Source organism: Sinocyclocheilus grahami, unplaced genomic scaffold (assembly GCF_001515645.1).
Source record: "Sinocyclocheilus grahami isolate Dianchi unplaced genomic scaffold, SAMN03320097.WGS_v1.1 scaffold120.1, whole genome shotgun sequence".
In the NCBI taxonomy this organism is placed as follows: domain Eukaryota; kingdom Metazoa; phylum Chordata; class Actinopteri; order Cypriniformes; family Cyprinidae; genus Sinocyclocheilus; species Sinocyclocheilus grahami.
In genome coordinates this window covers 420,660-436,649 of record NW_015505299.1, presented here as the reverse complement: position 1 = coordinate 436,649, position 15,990 = coordinate 420,660, and the positions used below count along the sequence as shown (strand labels likewise).

General features: G+C 36.3%; 1 protein-coding gene across 1 annotated transcript in view; it reads left to right on the top strand.

The window, feature by feature from the left end:
* LOC107589778 (myelin transcription factor 1-like protein) overlaps positions 1 to 15,990 on the top strand; it is a 71,226-nt gene that overhangs the window by 47,209 nt on the left and 8,027 nt on the right. Inside the window, exons 9-14 of the mRNA XM_016278307.1 lie at positions 7,656 to 7,777; positions 9,919 to 9,987; positions 11,663 to 11,725; positions 12,170 to 12,391; positions 14,096 to 14,187; positions 14,450 to 14,553. Of these exons, the coding sequence (XP_016133793.1) occupies positions 7,656 to 7,777; positions 9,919 to 9,987; positions 11,663 to 11,725; positions 12,170 to 12,391; positions 14,096 to 14,187; positions 14,450 to 14,553 (672 nt within the window). The remainder of the gene's footprint in view (positions 1 to 7,655; positions 7,778 to 9,918; positions 9,988 to 11,662; positions 11,726 to 12,169; positions 12,392 to 14,095; positions 14,188 to 14,449; positions 14,554 to 15,990) is intronic.

Genomic DNA, 15,990 nt, shown 5'->3' with positions numbered 1-15,990 from the left:
CACTTCCTCCAGGGGTTCCCGTTGTAACAGAGGTCAGGATGACTGTAGACAGAGAGAGCATCTCCTCATCCCTCACTAATTACAGCTCTGAATGTACTGAGATGTGTTTATAATGTTCATCCTCATCTTCTTCATCTCTCCTTTACTTTCTCCATCTCCTGACTCAGCTATGGACATGTTCCACTAACGTTTTACAACCACAAAGTGTCAAAGTACTTTTCCCCCCCATTTTCAACACTAGATCTGTTGTTTTATCACTTCAAACCTGACAAACTTGAGAAATCTTTGCTATCTTTCTTTAAAATAAATAACACTTTCTTTGACATTTTGACCAGAACAGTGACTTTCATGCATTATTTGAATGCTGACAGCTTTATTCAGATGTTTTGCCTAGTTATATTCAGTAAAAATTTATTAATATCACTGATATACTATTATAGTTTTTGTTAATATTTTGAAACTTTTAATATTTTGAACTCTTAATTATATTTGTAGATGTAATTTTAAGATTTCTTTAAATATATTATATAGTTTTTAATGTTTTATTTATCACTGTTGACTATGATGGTTGGTTCAGTGTGCGGTGTTGCAGGGACTTGCTGAAAAAGCACTTTGGTCTTCTTTTTGCTTATTGTAAGTCCAAAGTCATCACAGGCTTTGGAGAATTGATCCATGCTCCTCTGCATGTCCAACTGAGTCGTCAGCGAAGAGAAAGTCACGGGCGGTGGCTTCCTGGACTATTGTTTTGGCCCGCAGTCTCCACAAGTTAAACAACTTTCCATTGGTACGGTATCTGATACCGACGCCAATGTCATCGTCGTGAAATGCGTCTGTCAGCATACCTGAGAACATCATACTGAAGAGAGTAGGGGCAAGGACACATCCCTGTTTGATGCCATTTGTTACTGGGAATGGCTCAGAGTATACATCACCATCCTGTACGCTTGCCTGCATGCCGTCATGGAACTGCCTAGCCATTGCGATGAACTTGCCAGGGCAGCCGAACTTGGACATGATCTTCCAAAGTCCTTCTCTGGAGACAGTATCAAAAGCTTTTGTCAGGTCCACAAAAGTGGTGTAAAGGCCGACGTTCTACTCCTGGCACTTCTCTTGCAGTTGACGTGCAGCAAAGATCATATCTATTGTCCCACGGGCCCTGCCGGAACCCGCACTGACTCTCAGGTAGCATGCCATGCTCCAGATGTTGGTTTAAGCGGTTCAGCATATCCTGGCTAGAATCTTCCCTGCGACGGATAGCAGGGCAATGCCGCGGTGGTTGTCGCAGTCTTGTCGGTTCCCTTTACGCTTATAAAGATGAATGATGGAGGCATCCTTGAGCTCCTGTGGGACTTTCTCTTGGTTCCACATGGATTGGAATAACTCAGAAAGCTTCCTGTTCAACTGTGGACCGCCAGAGGTGTAGATGTCCGCTGGAATGGAGTCAGCCCCTGGTGCTTTGCCACTAGAGAGACATTTAACTGCTTCTTCCACCTCAACTGCAGTAGGGGGGTCGGCAAGCGAGTGATCTATTGCAGCTTGTGGCAGACGAGCAATCTCTGCGTCATTGATGGAGGACGGGCGGTTAAGAACACTATTAAAGTGTTCTGCCCAGCGCTGAAGCACTTCTTCCTCGCCTGTTATCAGTGTGTTCCCATCTGCACTGAGGAGGGTAGACAATCCTGAAGAAGTGGGACCGTAGACAGCCTTGAGTGCACTGTAGAAGTTCTTTATGTCCTTACGATCAGCAAAAGCCTGGATCTCGTCAGCTTTCTCACTCAGCCAATCATCCTGCATTCATCGCAGTTCAAGTTGGATGGTTCTTCTGATGTTGTTGAAAGCATCTTTCTTGGGTGCAGAGGACGGATAATTTACACTATAAAATCCACTATAAAGATTTAATTAGTTATATTTACTTAGTTGTTATACTTACTAGGTTTAATTAAGTTACAGCTACTTTCAAGGCAAATAAAACTATTTACTTACTGTTTTGAGTGACACTTACTTAAAATATTCAAGTAGCCACAAAGGAACCAATGACATTAATAAACCAATGAGAGGCAGCAGTGCACTAATATGTTGCTAATGTGCAACATAACAGAAGAAGAAAATAAAACGAGTCTTAATAGATTTTTCACTCAATTCCTCCATGTCTGCAGTTATCTTTCACTAGTTGCATTCACTCGTTTCCCAAAGTCATCATGAATGTTGAATTTTCAATACAGCTGAAATATTTGAGCTGTATTCATCACATAAGCTAGCTTCATAAATTGATGTTGATTTTCCTAAAATGTTTTATTTTTTTTTTACTCACCATTACAGTGATTAGTGTTATCTTTGGTTGGGCACTTTGAACTTCGTTTGTATTAATATAGTTGTCTTCCTGTTAATGCAGCAATGCAACATGAAATTGGAGTTATTTGACTTCAAGGGAAGAAAAGTAATAAATAGGTTGCTTTTAAAAAGTGATCTATCTTCAAATTAAATCACACCATTACAGTGATTAGTGTTATCTTTGGTTGGGCACTTTGAACTTCATTTGTATTAATATAGTTGTCTTCCTGTTAATGCAGCAATGCAACATGAAATTGGAGTTATTTGACTTCAAGGGAAGAAAAGTAATAAATAGGTTGCTTTTAAAAAGTGATCTATCTTCAAATTAAATCATTAGTGTATTGTTTTGTGATTATTAACAATCTTATACAATTTCATTGATTTACATGAATACCTTGAGAAGCTTTTTATTGGGTTGATATAATCCTTTCGTATTTGTGGTAATATGCTCAAGTCACACACAGACTTCAACATTCAGCACACAAATCACAACAATGGTAACAATTCAATTTCATTTATTTGTATTAATTGTAACAATAAACATTGTAGTTGCTCTTTTTGTTGTGCTACTACTGACACAAGACTGCAAATAAAATTGGAAAATTAAAAACTACTGTAAAACAAAGCAATTGCATAATTTATTCATGCCGCAATGCACTCTGGGAGTCAGTAATTCTGAGTAGTAATGTTCCTCAGATCACAGATTCAATTAAGTTAACAAAACTTAAATGGTTTAAGTAAATTTCACTCAAGTTTATCAAGTAAACATTACGTAAATCTTTTTAGGGCAACCAGTTTCCTCCAAATGTTTAAGTAAACTCAGCTTATCCGGGTTTAGAGTGCAGTCTGAGTCAACATCGTGCAAGTCAAAATTCAAAGGTTCCAGCTTGCTGTCCAGCTCTTCTGCCAGTGACTGCTTAACCTGGGTACACTTCAGCTTAGAAACATTCAGTCTCATTGGATCCTTCTTCACCTGCGGCCGTCTTGGAGGCTGAATTCTGATGTTAAGCTTGGAGATCAGCAGCCGGTGATCGGTCCAGCATTCTGCACCACACATTGCTTTAGTTACTTTGACGTCTCTTTGCCTGACGATAACGTAGTCTAGTAGGTGCCAGTGCTTTATATCAGTATTACTGCGCCACTGCATCTGTGTGTTGCTTGGCAACTAATCTTTATTATTTGTTATTAATAAATTACAAAAATGTTATTGCTATGTGTTTATGAAACCTTGCTAGGTATATGTAGTAACAGTTTTATAAAAACCATTTAGCCCTTGTTTTAGCTGTTCTAAAATCACTAACATTATCTAATATTGCTTTAGTTGGCATTCCTAGTATTCACTGTGTGACAGCTCACATTTGATGTTTTTTTATTTAAATATATTAACATTAAATTAAATTATTTTTTATTTTTTTTTAGTTAGTACATATTACATGAACAACATTTCATTTAAGGAATAGGTCACCCAAAATTGACAATTTAGCATTCCATCACTTGCTCACCAGTGGATCCCCTGCAGTGAATGGGATCACTTATGGATTATTGTGATATTTTTATCAGCTGTTTGGACTCTCATTCTGACGGCACCCATTCACTGCAGAGGATCCACTGGTGAGCAAGTGATGGAATGCTAAACTGTCAATTTTTATGTTAAGAGTTTGAGTTTATGAGTTTTGTGAGTTTCTGTGAATATCACTTATTAAACTGACTTATTGAACCCTAGGAACCACATAGAAACACCCTGGCAACATCATAACCACTATATTATTAGTCAAGTGGCATTGGCATTGTTGTAGTTTTTAACAACTTTTGTAGTCTATTTCAGAGCTTCACCAGAGGGGAGTATTATTAGTAAATAATGACCTCAATACTTTTCATCATAAATCAATATTGTGCATATGTTGTATAGATTATATTTATAACACTGAGTCCCCATTCACTTTCATTATATGGAAGGAAGTGGCTCAGGATATTTTTCAGACATTCACCTTTTGTGTTCAACTGAAGAATAAAAGTCATACAGGTTTGAAACAACACAAGGGTGAGTAAATGATGGCAGAATTTTCTTTTTATTATTCACATATAGTTTCTAATGTACTAATTTAAACTGAGGTATTCCGGGTATTTCAAACACACACACTTTGATGTATATGTTTTTATACTTAAAATATAAATGTCTTAATATTTTGTATCCCCCAAACTTCTCCCAAATCCAACTCACACAAACTTTTTTCATTAAGACATTTTTTGTATGTTTATTGAGCCATTTTTCTCATGAGGATTGTTGGCTGCTCCCCACGAAATATAATTTCAGGTTTTACGATACATGTGGGAAAAATTTGTGCCTGTTATGTGGCAAAACCTGACCTACACACACACACACACACACACACACCTCACCCACATCAGCAGAGAGGAGCTTAGGATCTTCTTTATAAGCCAGCTCACACTGAGATAGCGAGAGAGAGAGAAAGAGAGAGAGAGAGAGCTTGGTTTTGTTCAGAGGCATAAAGCCTGCTGAATGGTGCTTCACCAAAAGAGGAACATCAGCAGAGAGGAGCTTAGGATCTTCTTTATAAGCCAGCTCACACTGAGATAGCGAGAGAGAGAGAGAAAGAGAGAGAGAGAGCGCTTGGTTTTGTTCAGAGGCATAAAGCCTGCTGAATGGTGCTTCACCAAAAGAGGACGATGCTTTTAATGCTAACATCAGATTAAAAACTCTCAGTAGAGCAGAATAAGTTAATATTCTTCAAATTTGCCATTTTTGTAAAATATATTGCATTCAAATATTAGACTTCATTTTTGAGTTGTGCTAGCTTGTGTGAAAGTAGATGGTTGCTCCCCCCCTCCAACTGCTTTAGAAAAGTAAGCACAAACCTCTTTGAGATATATCATGATCACCAAATACCCGCTTGGTTTTGTTCAGAGGCATAAAGCCTGCTGAATGGTGCTTCACCAAAAGAGGACGATGCTTTTAATGCTAACATCAGATTAAAATCTCTCAGTAGAGCAGAATAAGTTAATATTCTTCAAATTTGCCATTTTTGTAAAATATATTGCATTCAAATATTAGACTTCATTTTTGAGTTGTGCTAGCTTGTGTGAAAGTAGATGGTTGCTCCCCCCCTCCAACTGCTTTAGAAAAGTAAGCACAAACCTCTTTGAGATATATCATGATCACCAAATACCCCCACCCCCGAAAAACACACATAAAGATATACTGCATATGTACTGTATATTTAAATCTCTGACCATTAATAAGTCAGTAATAAGTGAATATTGTATATATATATATGTGTATGATGCTGAAAAGGGCTTGTTGGATAACCTGAACCGTGAAAGCTATCACACAGAGCTGCAGAGGACACTGGCACGCACACAGATTTTGTCATGTCACCACACTGCCATCTAGTGTATGGCAGCACTCTGATTTCCGTCTCCACCTGCTGTTTCCCTTTTTATCTTCATACCAGGAAAGTCTCACTGTAAATCCTTCTTTTCTAAAGGTATTTGCTGAAATCTAAAGGTCTCACTGATGCTGCACAACTAACAGATTCATTTTCACATCCTCTGCCGTGTTAACTGTGGAAGGACTGATTGATGTGCACTTCTCAACATCCAACGGATGCTGCATACAAATTGGGTGTGGGGAAGAATTGAGCATTTTTAAAGTGAAGGACTTCAAGTGTGCCTGTGACAAATAAGGTTGGAAGCTGATTGACATGGTAAACCATTTGCTCTGGAACAATAATAGATTAATGAGACCAAAGACCGCCCATTAGATTTACCCCAAATAAATTATATCTCATGTTTAACCATTATTGAGACATCAGAGCCAGGGGTAAATTCCAGAAGATCTGGCCGAGGTGAGGTTGCTCTCAACGAGTTCATGAGCGCTGAAACCCTAATAAACTGCATATTTGAGAAAAAAATAAAATAAAATATTCTATGACACAACAAGAGTAGTATTTCTACAATTAAAGTGAGTTTGCTCCTCCGCCATGATGCTCACTGTGAGAAATGCTTCAAGCACTTTAGGTTGGAAGAAATTATGATTTTTTTTTCAGGCACAATGGCACAGTCTCCTGAAAATGGGCCGAATATGCACAAGTGTCTTTTCATTTGAAAACGTGTTTCTTTGCTGATTTGTAAAATGTTCACGTTCAGCTAATGGCAGATCTTCTGGCCTGATGCAGGTTATTGCTGTGCCTTTTTCTGGTGTAAATGAGGATGCATTGATGTTTGACAGGGAAAGTGGAATTGGAAAAACAGCTGCTATCAAACACATCTAACTATGTTCAGAATAGCATACTACCACGCTGTTACTATTTCTGCAGTGAGCACATTTTATTTATGGATGAAATACCAGGATGACCTACATCATAATGTGTACCTTATTACAAAGCAAAGTGTGTGAAATACTGAATCCCACAGTGCAAAGCACTCAGCTTCAGCCTCTTTTTCCACTGTGACAAATGAGCTGGGGTTCCTTATTTGACAAAACATCCAAACTTTAGGACATGGCAAACTACTTTCTCATGGAAAACCAGTTTCTATTACTGGATGGTGATTCTTCAAATAAATAAGCAACGTGTATGTATCATGATAATAATACATTATTGTAAACAATATTGTAAATGTTTGTCAGCATAATCTGTTGCATTTTGCATGCTCTCTTAAAAAGTTTGAGGTTAATAAATTTTTTTTTTTTTTACTTTTATTCAGCGAGGATGCATTAAATTAATTAAAAATGACATTAAAGACATTTACAATGTTACAAAATATTTCTGTTTGAAATAAATGCTGTTTTGCACTTTCTATTAATCAAATCATTCTGAATATATATATATATATATATATATATATATATATATATATATATATATATATATATATATTTATTTATGACACAGCATAACTGTTTTCAACATTGATAATAATCAGGAATGTTTCCTGAGCATATTAGAATGATTTCTGAAGATCATGTGACACTGAAGTCTAGAGTAATGATGCTGAAAATACAGACTTGCATAAAGGGAATAAAATACATTTCAAAATACATTCAAATAAAAAAAAAGTTATTTTATATTGAAATAATATTTCACAATATTACTGTGAGTGGTAATTATACATTGCTACTTTTATATGGCCGTCATTTGGAGAAAGATCAAAGGTTCTCAGGGTTTGAAACATGTATCATCCTTAAAAATTATATTTAACTGAGAAATTCTAAGCAGTTCAAGATGATTCTCTAATGAAAGAGATTGTGGCGAAACACCTAATTCTAACAGCTCTCTTTCTCTGTCTTTCTGGCTTTGTTACAGGCTGATGATCTGGATCCCTTCCAGGACATTTTAGAGGACAGCGCGTACACTACTGATGTCGGCATCCCCACTCCCAAAACAAAATTCCTGCCTTGCAAAGAAAGCAAAAAGGACCTGATAACGTGAGCAATGATGTGATCACCCACCCGTCTCTTCCTGTTCCTCTCCTTTATCTTCTCTTACTTTCTTCTTTAGAGCTCAGCTCTACTGCATGCCACGTGATCTGACATAAATGTAGAGTCAGGACACAGAGTGCACTTTTTTTTATGCTTTATGGATTTAAAACATAATTTCATTCGAGCCGTTCATGGCTCAGCTTGTCTCTAGGATGTGATGTGATTTAGGACTCATACTGTTACGGGGCGACAGAGACGTGAAGCGAGCGGATCCATGTGCATGCTTTTATTAAGAGATGTACTCATAACAGGCATGGGTCAAACAATGGCAAACAGGTATATTGAGGGCAAGACACAAGAGTAGTCCAGTGAACGGGCGTGGTCGATCTTCGGGGAACAATGTCCAAACAAGGTAATCCTAAAGGTTAATCTGAAACACAGGCGATGGTCCAGGCGAGGGGTAAACAGTATCCGAGCAGGGCGAGACGAGAGGGGCAATCCAAAGACAGGCAAGATATCCAAAACCACAACTAGACTAAACAGGCAAAACAGACCAAGACTAGAAACTAGACAAACTCCGTAACATTGCTATCACAGACTAGCGATATGCGCAAACAATACTCGCCAGTTTGAGAAGGATCTGAGTGGGTGTAATATAGTGTGTGTGATTGGTTACAGCTGTGTGCAATCAGTGCAATGGATGATGGGAAATGTAGTCCAGAGTGACATGCAACAGTCTGTGTACTGTGAAAGTCAATATAATGGGAGGGCGACCTCTGGTGGCAAGAGGACAGAAGTCCATGAACAGGATTCGTGACACATATACTCTTGCAGACAGTGAAGCTAAACTGGAAACAATGAACAAGAAGTGTAAACGATAAAAACAACATCATAGATATTTGGGCAACACTTTGCATTAACAGCCAATCAGAGTTCAGGTTCAACTAGGCACCAATGCATAGACTGTAACTGGACCAAAAAGGTAATCGAATTAGGGCTGTCAGTTTAACAGATTCATTTAATGATCTAAAGAAAAACTAATAAAAAAGGAGTGCATTTACAGTAATAATGCATCAAATCAAGTGAAATGTATTTTTATAGCACTTTTCACAATACACAGTTTCAAAGCAGCTTTACAGAAAGTAATAATGTTATATCTATAATGAAGATATATAATGATGATACAAGTGATCCTCTGGATTTAGATTTATAGTGTAGTGTAGCACATATAACATTTTTGTTTTATTAAAGATTACAATTTTGGTCTGTTTGGTTCAAAGCAAGAGTAAACAAATCTCAGAAAGTATGAAACAAAATATGATTGGGTGTCAGATCAAAAGTCTGAAAAAGTCTAATTCTCTGCCACATGTCAGGAGAAACAAACAGTTCTCAGAAAGCAACACTGAAGATACGATTCAGTTGTCTTTAAATGGAGAAATAGCCATTTGTTTCCCAACTTGAATTAGCAATCAGTTAAGCAACAGTATAGAGAAATATCGGCTATATGGCTTTCATTTCAGTAAGTAGCATCTCTGGTTTCAGACAGAATTGCTCAAATGTGACAGCGTTCCTTATTGTGATTGAAAGTTACTTATATCGTGATAAAGATTTTTCTCATTATTGGAGCGCGCTTGAAGTAGCACCTTCATGTTTTTGTGAATCTGCAGTAATTGTGATTAATTTAACTAATTAATCAACATATCATGTAATCAATCTGATCGAAAATTTAAAATTGGCAGCCCTAATAAAAACATTTCAGCTCTTTTAATGTTTCTAACCCCTGTAATGCACACACATGCTCATGTGGGGACTCAATTGAAGTGTTGCCATTTTTACCAGGCTTTTTCTTTGACATTTGGTAATATAATATTTAGTTTCCTTTGTTATGTTTTGGATTTTGGCTGCCTCTCCATGTTAACCCTTTGAATATTTCACCAGGGATAAGTACTAATTTCAAGAAAAAAAATGCTTTGCTATTCAGAGGGTTAAAATATAGAGAGAGAAAAAAACCTCCACTTACACCATGGCTTTATTGCATTCGTAGTGTTTTCTGAGTGGATTATGTCTGTGTGTGTTTGTTGTTTAGTATTAGTAGCATGTCTGACCACTGTTATGCTTCACTAACATCTGCATATGCAATCTTTTAGTCTTTCAAGTTGTCCTTTAGCAGATAAAAGCATTCGGAGTATGATGGCCACCAACTCACAAGAACTCAAGTAAGGATCAAACTGTTGTTTTCAAAAACATAATGTTATCCCATTCCAGACCTAAAGCACCAGGGCCATGGCCATCATAGATAATGAGACGCAGCAATAGGGAAATTAACCAAAAATTCTGATTAGGGATCAGCAAATATGAGTTTATCAATAGCTTATTCTTGAAATATTACTTTAATCATTAATGTGTGATTACAGCTTACTAAGCGCCAATACTTATGAACCATGTAGAAGTGCTACTTAATGTTATTTCAGTAGAGACGGTGAGTCACAGTAAGTTTGAAATGTATGATATGCTTATAACTTGAATAGATAATGGAGTATATATATATACATATATATGGATAATTATTATCCATTTAACAGGGCTGGAACAACATGTTATATATATATATATATAAAAACATGTTGTTCCAGCCCTGTTAAATGGATAATAATTGCCTTAGTTGACACATATCATTACGTCACACCATAATTTTCACAGGGAATACATTTTGTAATATGAAAAAAAAGAAGAAAAAAAAAAGTGCCACACAATAATAATAATAGCAATAATAATTTAACAAAACTGATCACTGTTGTTTTATCCCCATAACAGAGTTGAACTATTGAGCTTCCCTCGTAAAAAATAATTACACAAACATAAACACACTGTAAAAAAAATTCCGTAAAATTTACGGTAAAAAACTGGCAGCTGTGATTGCCGGAATTTTACCGTAAAAAATACAGTAGCAACATTTTAGGTTTTACGGTTTTAACTTAAATTTACAGTTAAATAATGTTAATATACTGAAATCTGTTTTGTACCTTTGTAATACACTGATAACCACCAAATGCAGGAGGTGATGAGAGTCACATGATGAACCAAAGCCCATCACAAACAGCTTTTATAAAATTTAAAAAAATAAATAATAACATATATAGAAGGTGTCATTCACACAAACACTAAACACCATCATGGTAACACACATGAAACTGAAATAATGCAATAAACATTCATTTAACAACATTAGGTGTAACACACAACCCTAATATACAAAACTGATAAGAAAAAACTAAGAAGAAACATAGTTATTTCAACAAAAAAACATCAAATTTGAAATGTAACAGGGAATTCTGGGAATGTCTATTTACGGTTATTCACTGTAAATTATACGGTCTTTTTCCACTTCCAAAAACGGTATACTACCGTAAAATTGATGTCCAATACATGTAATGTCCAATACAGTTTTTCACCGTATATAGTAGAGGAATTTACCATTAACCATTTAACAGGTTTTTACTGTAGCATTTTTACAGTCTTTTACCGTTAAATTCACAGTCATTTTTTACAGTGCATCCTTAAACACAAAACAGGGGAAACGAGACAGATACTACTAATGTTAGTCAAATAATAAAAGTAGTTAAAAAGATGCTTACAGCAGTTTTGTATCTGATTATTGGACACTTATTATTTTATTGCTAGTGTAATGAATGCACTGCCTCAGGCTATGAAGCTTCTTTCCTACATTTCTATAAGCCTTGCCTTCATTTAACAAATCATGAGTTTTATTTGGAAGGTTTGTAGAAAGGCTGTTGTGTGAGTCCATATTGATTTTTCTGAAGATGCTGGGAATGTTACGTCAGGGCTGTTCTTTTGCATGCTGGGCAGTAACAGGGTGTATTTCTGTCCCAGGTGCCTGACCCCGGGCTGTGACGGCTCGGGACATATCACTGGCAACTACGCTTCACACAGAAGGTAATGTGCACACACACCCTCATGGAACAAAACAAAATTCCAATAATAAATAAAAATCCAATTGATGTTAGTGTACTAAAGAGAGTTCACTTTTAATTACTATGTTTCGTAACACATTAAAGCACTTGTAAAGTACTTAATTATAATTTGAACTGTAGTGTGTTATTCAAATATTACATTTATAGTCAATATATTTTAAATGTACTAAATTACAACTTTGACATTACAAACGAATATATTGAAATACAAGCTCTAATAGAAATGGTATAAAATTGTATTTTAGTTTACCATAAATGTTTGTAAGTACAGTGGGGCAAAAAAGTATTTAGTCAGCCACCAATTGTGCAAGTTCTCCCACGCACTATAGGCAGTGTTATTTTTGTTTTGTAGTTTGTGTGAAAGAGATCCCAGTACAGTGAAACAGTAGTTTATTTATGTTTTCAGGTGTCCGGTTCCTGGTTGTGACGGTCAAGGTCACATAACGGGCAAATATGCGTCACACCGCAGCGCATCAGGCTGCCCTCTAGCGGCCAAACGACAGAAGGACGGCTATATCAATGGCCCCCAGTTCACATGGAAAGCTGGGAAGACGGACGGCACGTCATGTCCCACCCCAGGCTGTGACGGCTCTGGACACGTCAGCGGCAGTTTCCTGACCCACAGAAGGTAAAAAAAAAAAGATCAATCTCTCAAACTTTTATTAAAATATGCTTTTTGAATGTAAAGACAAACTGAAAAACCGAATCCCAGTTAAAGATATCTGGAAAGGTAGGCTTTTTCTTTAATTTCCTTGATGTCAAAATAGCAATAGACTGAATGATTCTTCTCAGTTAGCCCATGGCAATCTACTATTTTAAAATAATCACTTAGGCTCAAAATAATAAAATCATCTATGTCCGGCCATTTGGGTGTCTGGTGTCTGATTCTCAGGGGTGCATTTAACCTCAAGGACCTCACTTTATCTTTTCAGTCCAAAATAAAGAAACATCTAATGTTTTAAAAAATCTGTCATGATTTATTTCATCTGTGGAACACAAAGGAAGATATTTTGAAGAATGCTGGTAACCAAATGGGTTTGGTTCCCATTGACTTCCATTGTATAGACAAACTATCAGAGGTGTAAAGAGTACCTAAAAACCAGATACCTTACAGTGAAAATTACTCCACTATACGTTACAAGTCACCAATTCCAAAACAACTTGAATACAAGTCTTAGAGTGTCTGATTTTAACAGTACTTAAGTATTTTACTTATACTAAATATAGGCTCAAAGATGCACTAGTCAAAGAGACATGCCAGTGAAAAACTGTAACGTTGTGCAGAAGCTGGGGGAAACAGGCAAAGGACTGGCAAACTGACCTCAACAACTCACAAGGAACTAAAGAAAAACTAGGGCTATATAAACACACAGGGGGCTAACGAGCTTAACATGGAGAGGACAACTTGCAACATCTCGCCCTAAACAAAACTTAGTATGAAAGAGAGTCACAGCAGTCCAAACACTAGAGTGAAGGCAACAACAAACAAGACCATAATGTTCAGAATCTGCACACATGATAGATTGACCAGGCTATTTATACACTAACAGAAAATCATAAACAGATGGTAGCGAATGCTTTCAGGGCTATTTTTATTTAGTATACTTCATAGTGTACAACATATAATATGCACTATACTATTTTTGTTTGGGTATTCTATGCATAGAGAAAATGCATACTGTGCAAGTGAGCAGTATGCATACTGCAGATAGACCTAAGAGAAGTATGCTATTCTAAACAGCACTAGTCAGTATTTAGGTGAGAGCGCCCTCTGGTGCTGTGTCAGTGCTGTAGCTGGTGCATTAATCACAACATACTGTATAGTGATTAAAACAGTTGTCAGCTTCTGCAAAGAATATTTTTTATTAATTTACTGGAAAATACAGACAATTCTCAATGTCTATTTTTTCAAAGGTTTGAGGTCGGGAAGAGTTTTTAATGTTTTTGAAAGACATATTTTCTGCTCATCAACGCTGCATTCATTAGCTCACAAATACAGTAAAATTGTGAAATATTACAATTTAAAATAACAGTTTTTGCTGCTTAATGTTTTGGTAATGCATTTTTGTTCAGGAATATTTGATGAATGGAAAGTTCAATAGAACAGCATTTATTTGAAATGGAAATCTTTTGCAATATTCTAAATGTCTTTACTGTCAAAATTAAATGTGTGGAAAACGTATTAATTTATTTAAAAAACTAAATCGTACTGATCCCAAACCTTTGCATATGTATAGTACTAAATGGGACTTTTTTTACTTGCTGCCCACAGTCTCTTTTTGGAGAACAAAAGTGATAATAATCCATATTTCATGCTCTCTTATTTTTACAGTCTCTCTGGTTGCCCACGTGCCACAGCAGCAATGAAGAAAGCCAGACTATCAGGAGTGGAGATGCTCACAATAAAACAGCAAACAAGCAATGGTAAAAGAAAAAAAAAAGTTTAAAGTCTCACATTAAGACTGTACAGCTAAAAACCAAAACAAATGATGACGGTCTCTGCATGTCTGTAATGATACCAATTATACATATCATGGTTTTTAATGCTTGGGAATAAATCAAACCAACCGAGAGTGTATGCGAGCACACTTATAGAGTAAGCACGCAGTCAAACAAGAGGGTGTTTTTATGTGCAGGTATGTATTCTTTTTCTGCTATGAATTATGTTTGTCTGTTCTCACTCTAGGTTTAGACTGTGACACAGATGTTAAACAGCTGGATGAAGATATGAAAGATTTAAATGAATCAAATTCACAGGTGGAGGCGGATATGATCAAACTTAGAACACAGGTGAGGGTATTTATAGAATGAGCTTTGTACTCCATATATGAGTATTAACTGAGTACATTATACCGAGTCAATGTTTGGAATATTACAGTGTTTTAATGTTTTTGAAAAGTATCTTCTGCTCACCAAGGCTGCATGTACTGTATAACAACTGTAATATTGTACATTTTATTTCAATTTTCAATAACTCTTTTTCTATTTGAAAATGACTTAAATTTGTAATTGATTGCTGTGATGCACAGCTGTATTTTCAGCATCATTGCTCCAGTCTTCAGTGTCACATGATTCTTCAGAAATCAGTATAATATGCTGATTTGCTGCATTTCTGATTATTATGTTGAAAACAGTTCAGCAGTTTCATACTAGTGTTGTTCATACACTGTTATTTAGAATTTGGGGGTAAGTTTTTATTAAACATAATACTGTAACGAATCATCCACTGAAGGCGAGCGTAAGTGAGAACCCAAGTGCAGTTTATTTACAGGTGATATCCAAACATCCAAACAAGAAACACAGACTTGACTTGACTTGACTTGACTTGACTCACCAACAGCGGGTTAAATACATTCAATACACGACCAAGAACAATGACAACATCATGGCTACTTATAACAAACAATACAGGTCACCTGACAAGAACCAACCAATGACAGACAGGACACATGACTAAGACTACCAATCAGAACATGACACAATGAAGAGAGGAACCAATGGCATGAATACATGAGGGCAAGGGAAGCATGACACAAACAGGGACCATGACTAAACTCCAAAATAAAAGACATGAAAACATGAACATGAAACACAACCCAAAACACCACATTACAAATACTGAAAAAATAAACTTTGCATGGTTTTCATTAAATTATTATGAGAGAGCAAAAATGGTTTCCTACATTGGTATCAATCAATCAATATTTGAACACCAATAATAATTGAGCAGCAAACCAGCATATTTGTCACATATATATTCAGTTTTATGGACTTTTAGTTTGTATTCTTTAGTTCATATGTTTTATTTTTCCCGTCACTATTCAGTTGTGAATACCTGCACAGGTATTAGCCATTATACCCTCATTTGCTTTGTATTTAAATTGCAGTCTTTTCAGTTTTCAGTTGTCCGTTCACGTCTATGTTACAGGTTGTGCTTTGTTTGTCTGCCTGTTTGGAGTACTTTAAGCAGACTACTAAAAGACTTTTGAAACTTTATCTTCCTCTTCCTGTTCTTCCTTCAATCCTGCGTGACAATATTACACTCTAAAAAATGCTGGGTTAAATACAACCCAGTGCTGGGTTAAATAGGGACAAACCCAACAATTGGGTTGTTTTGACCCAGCGGCTGGGTTAAATGTTTAACCCAACCTTCTGGGAAGTAACCCAACCGCTGGGTCAAAACAACCCAATTGCTGGGTTTGTCCCTATTTTACCCAGCACTGGGTT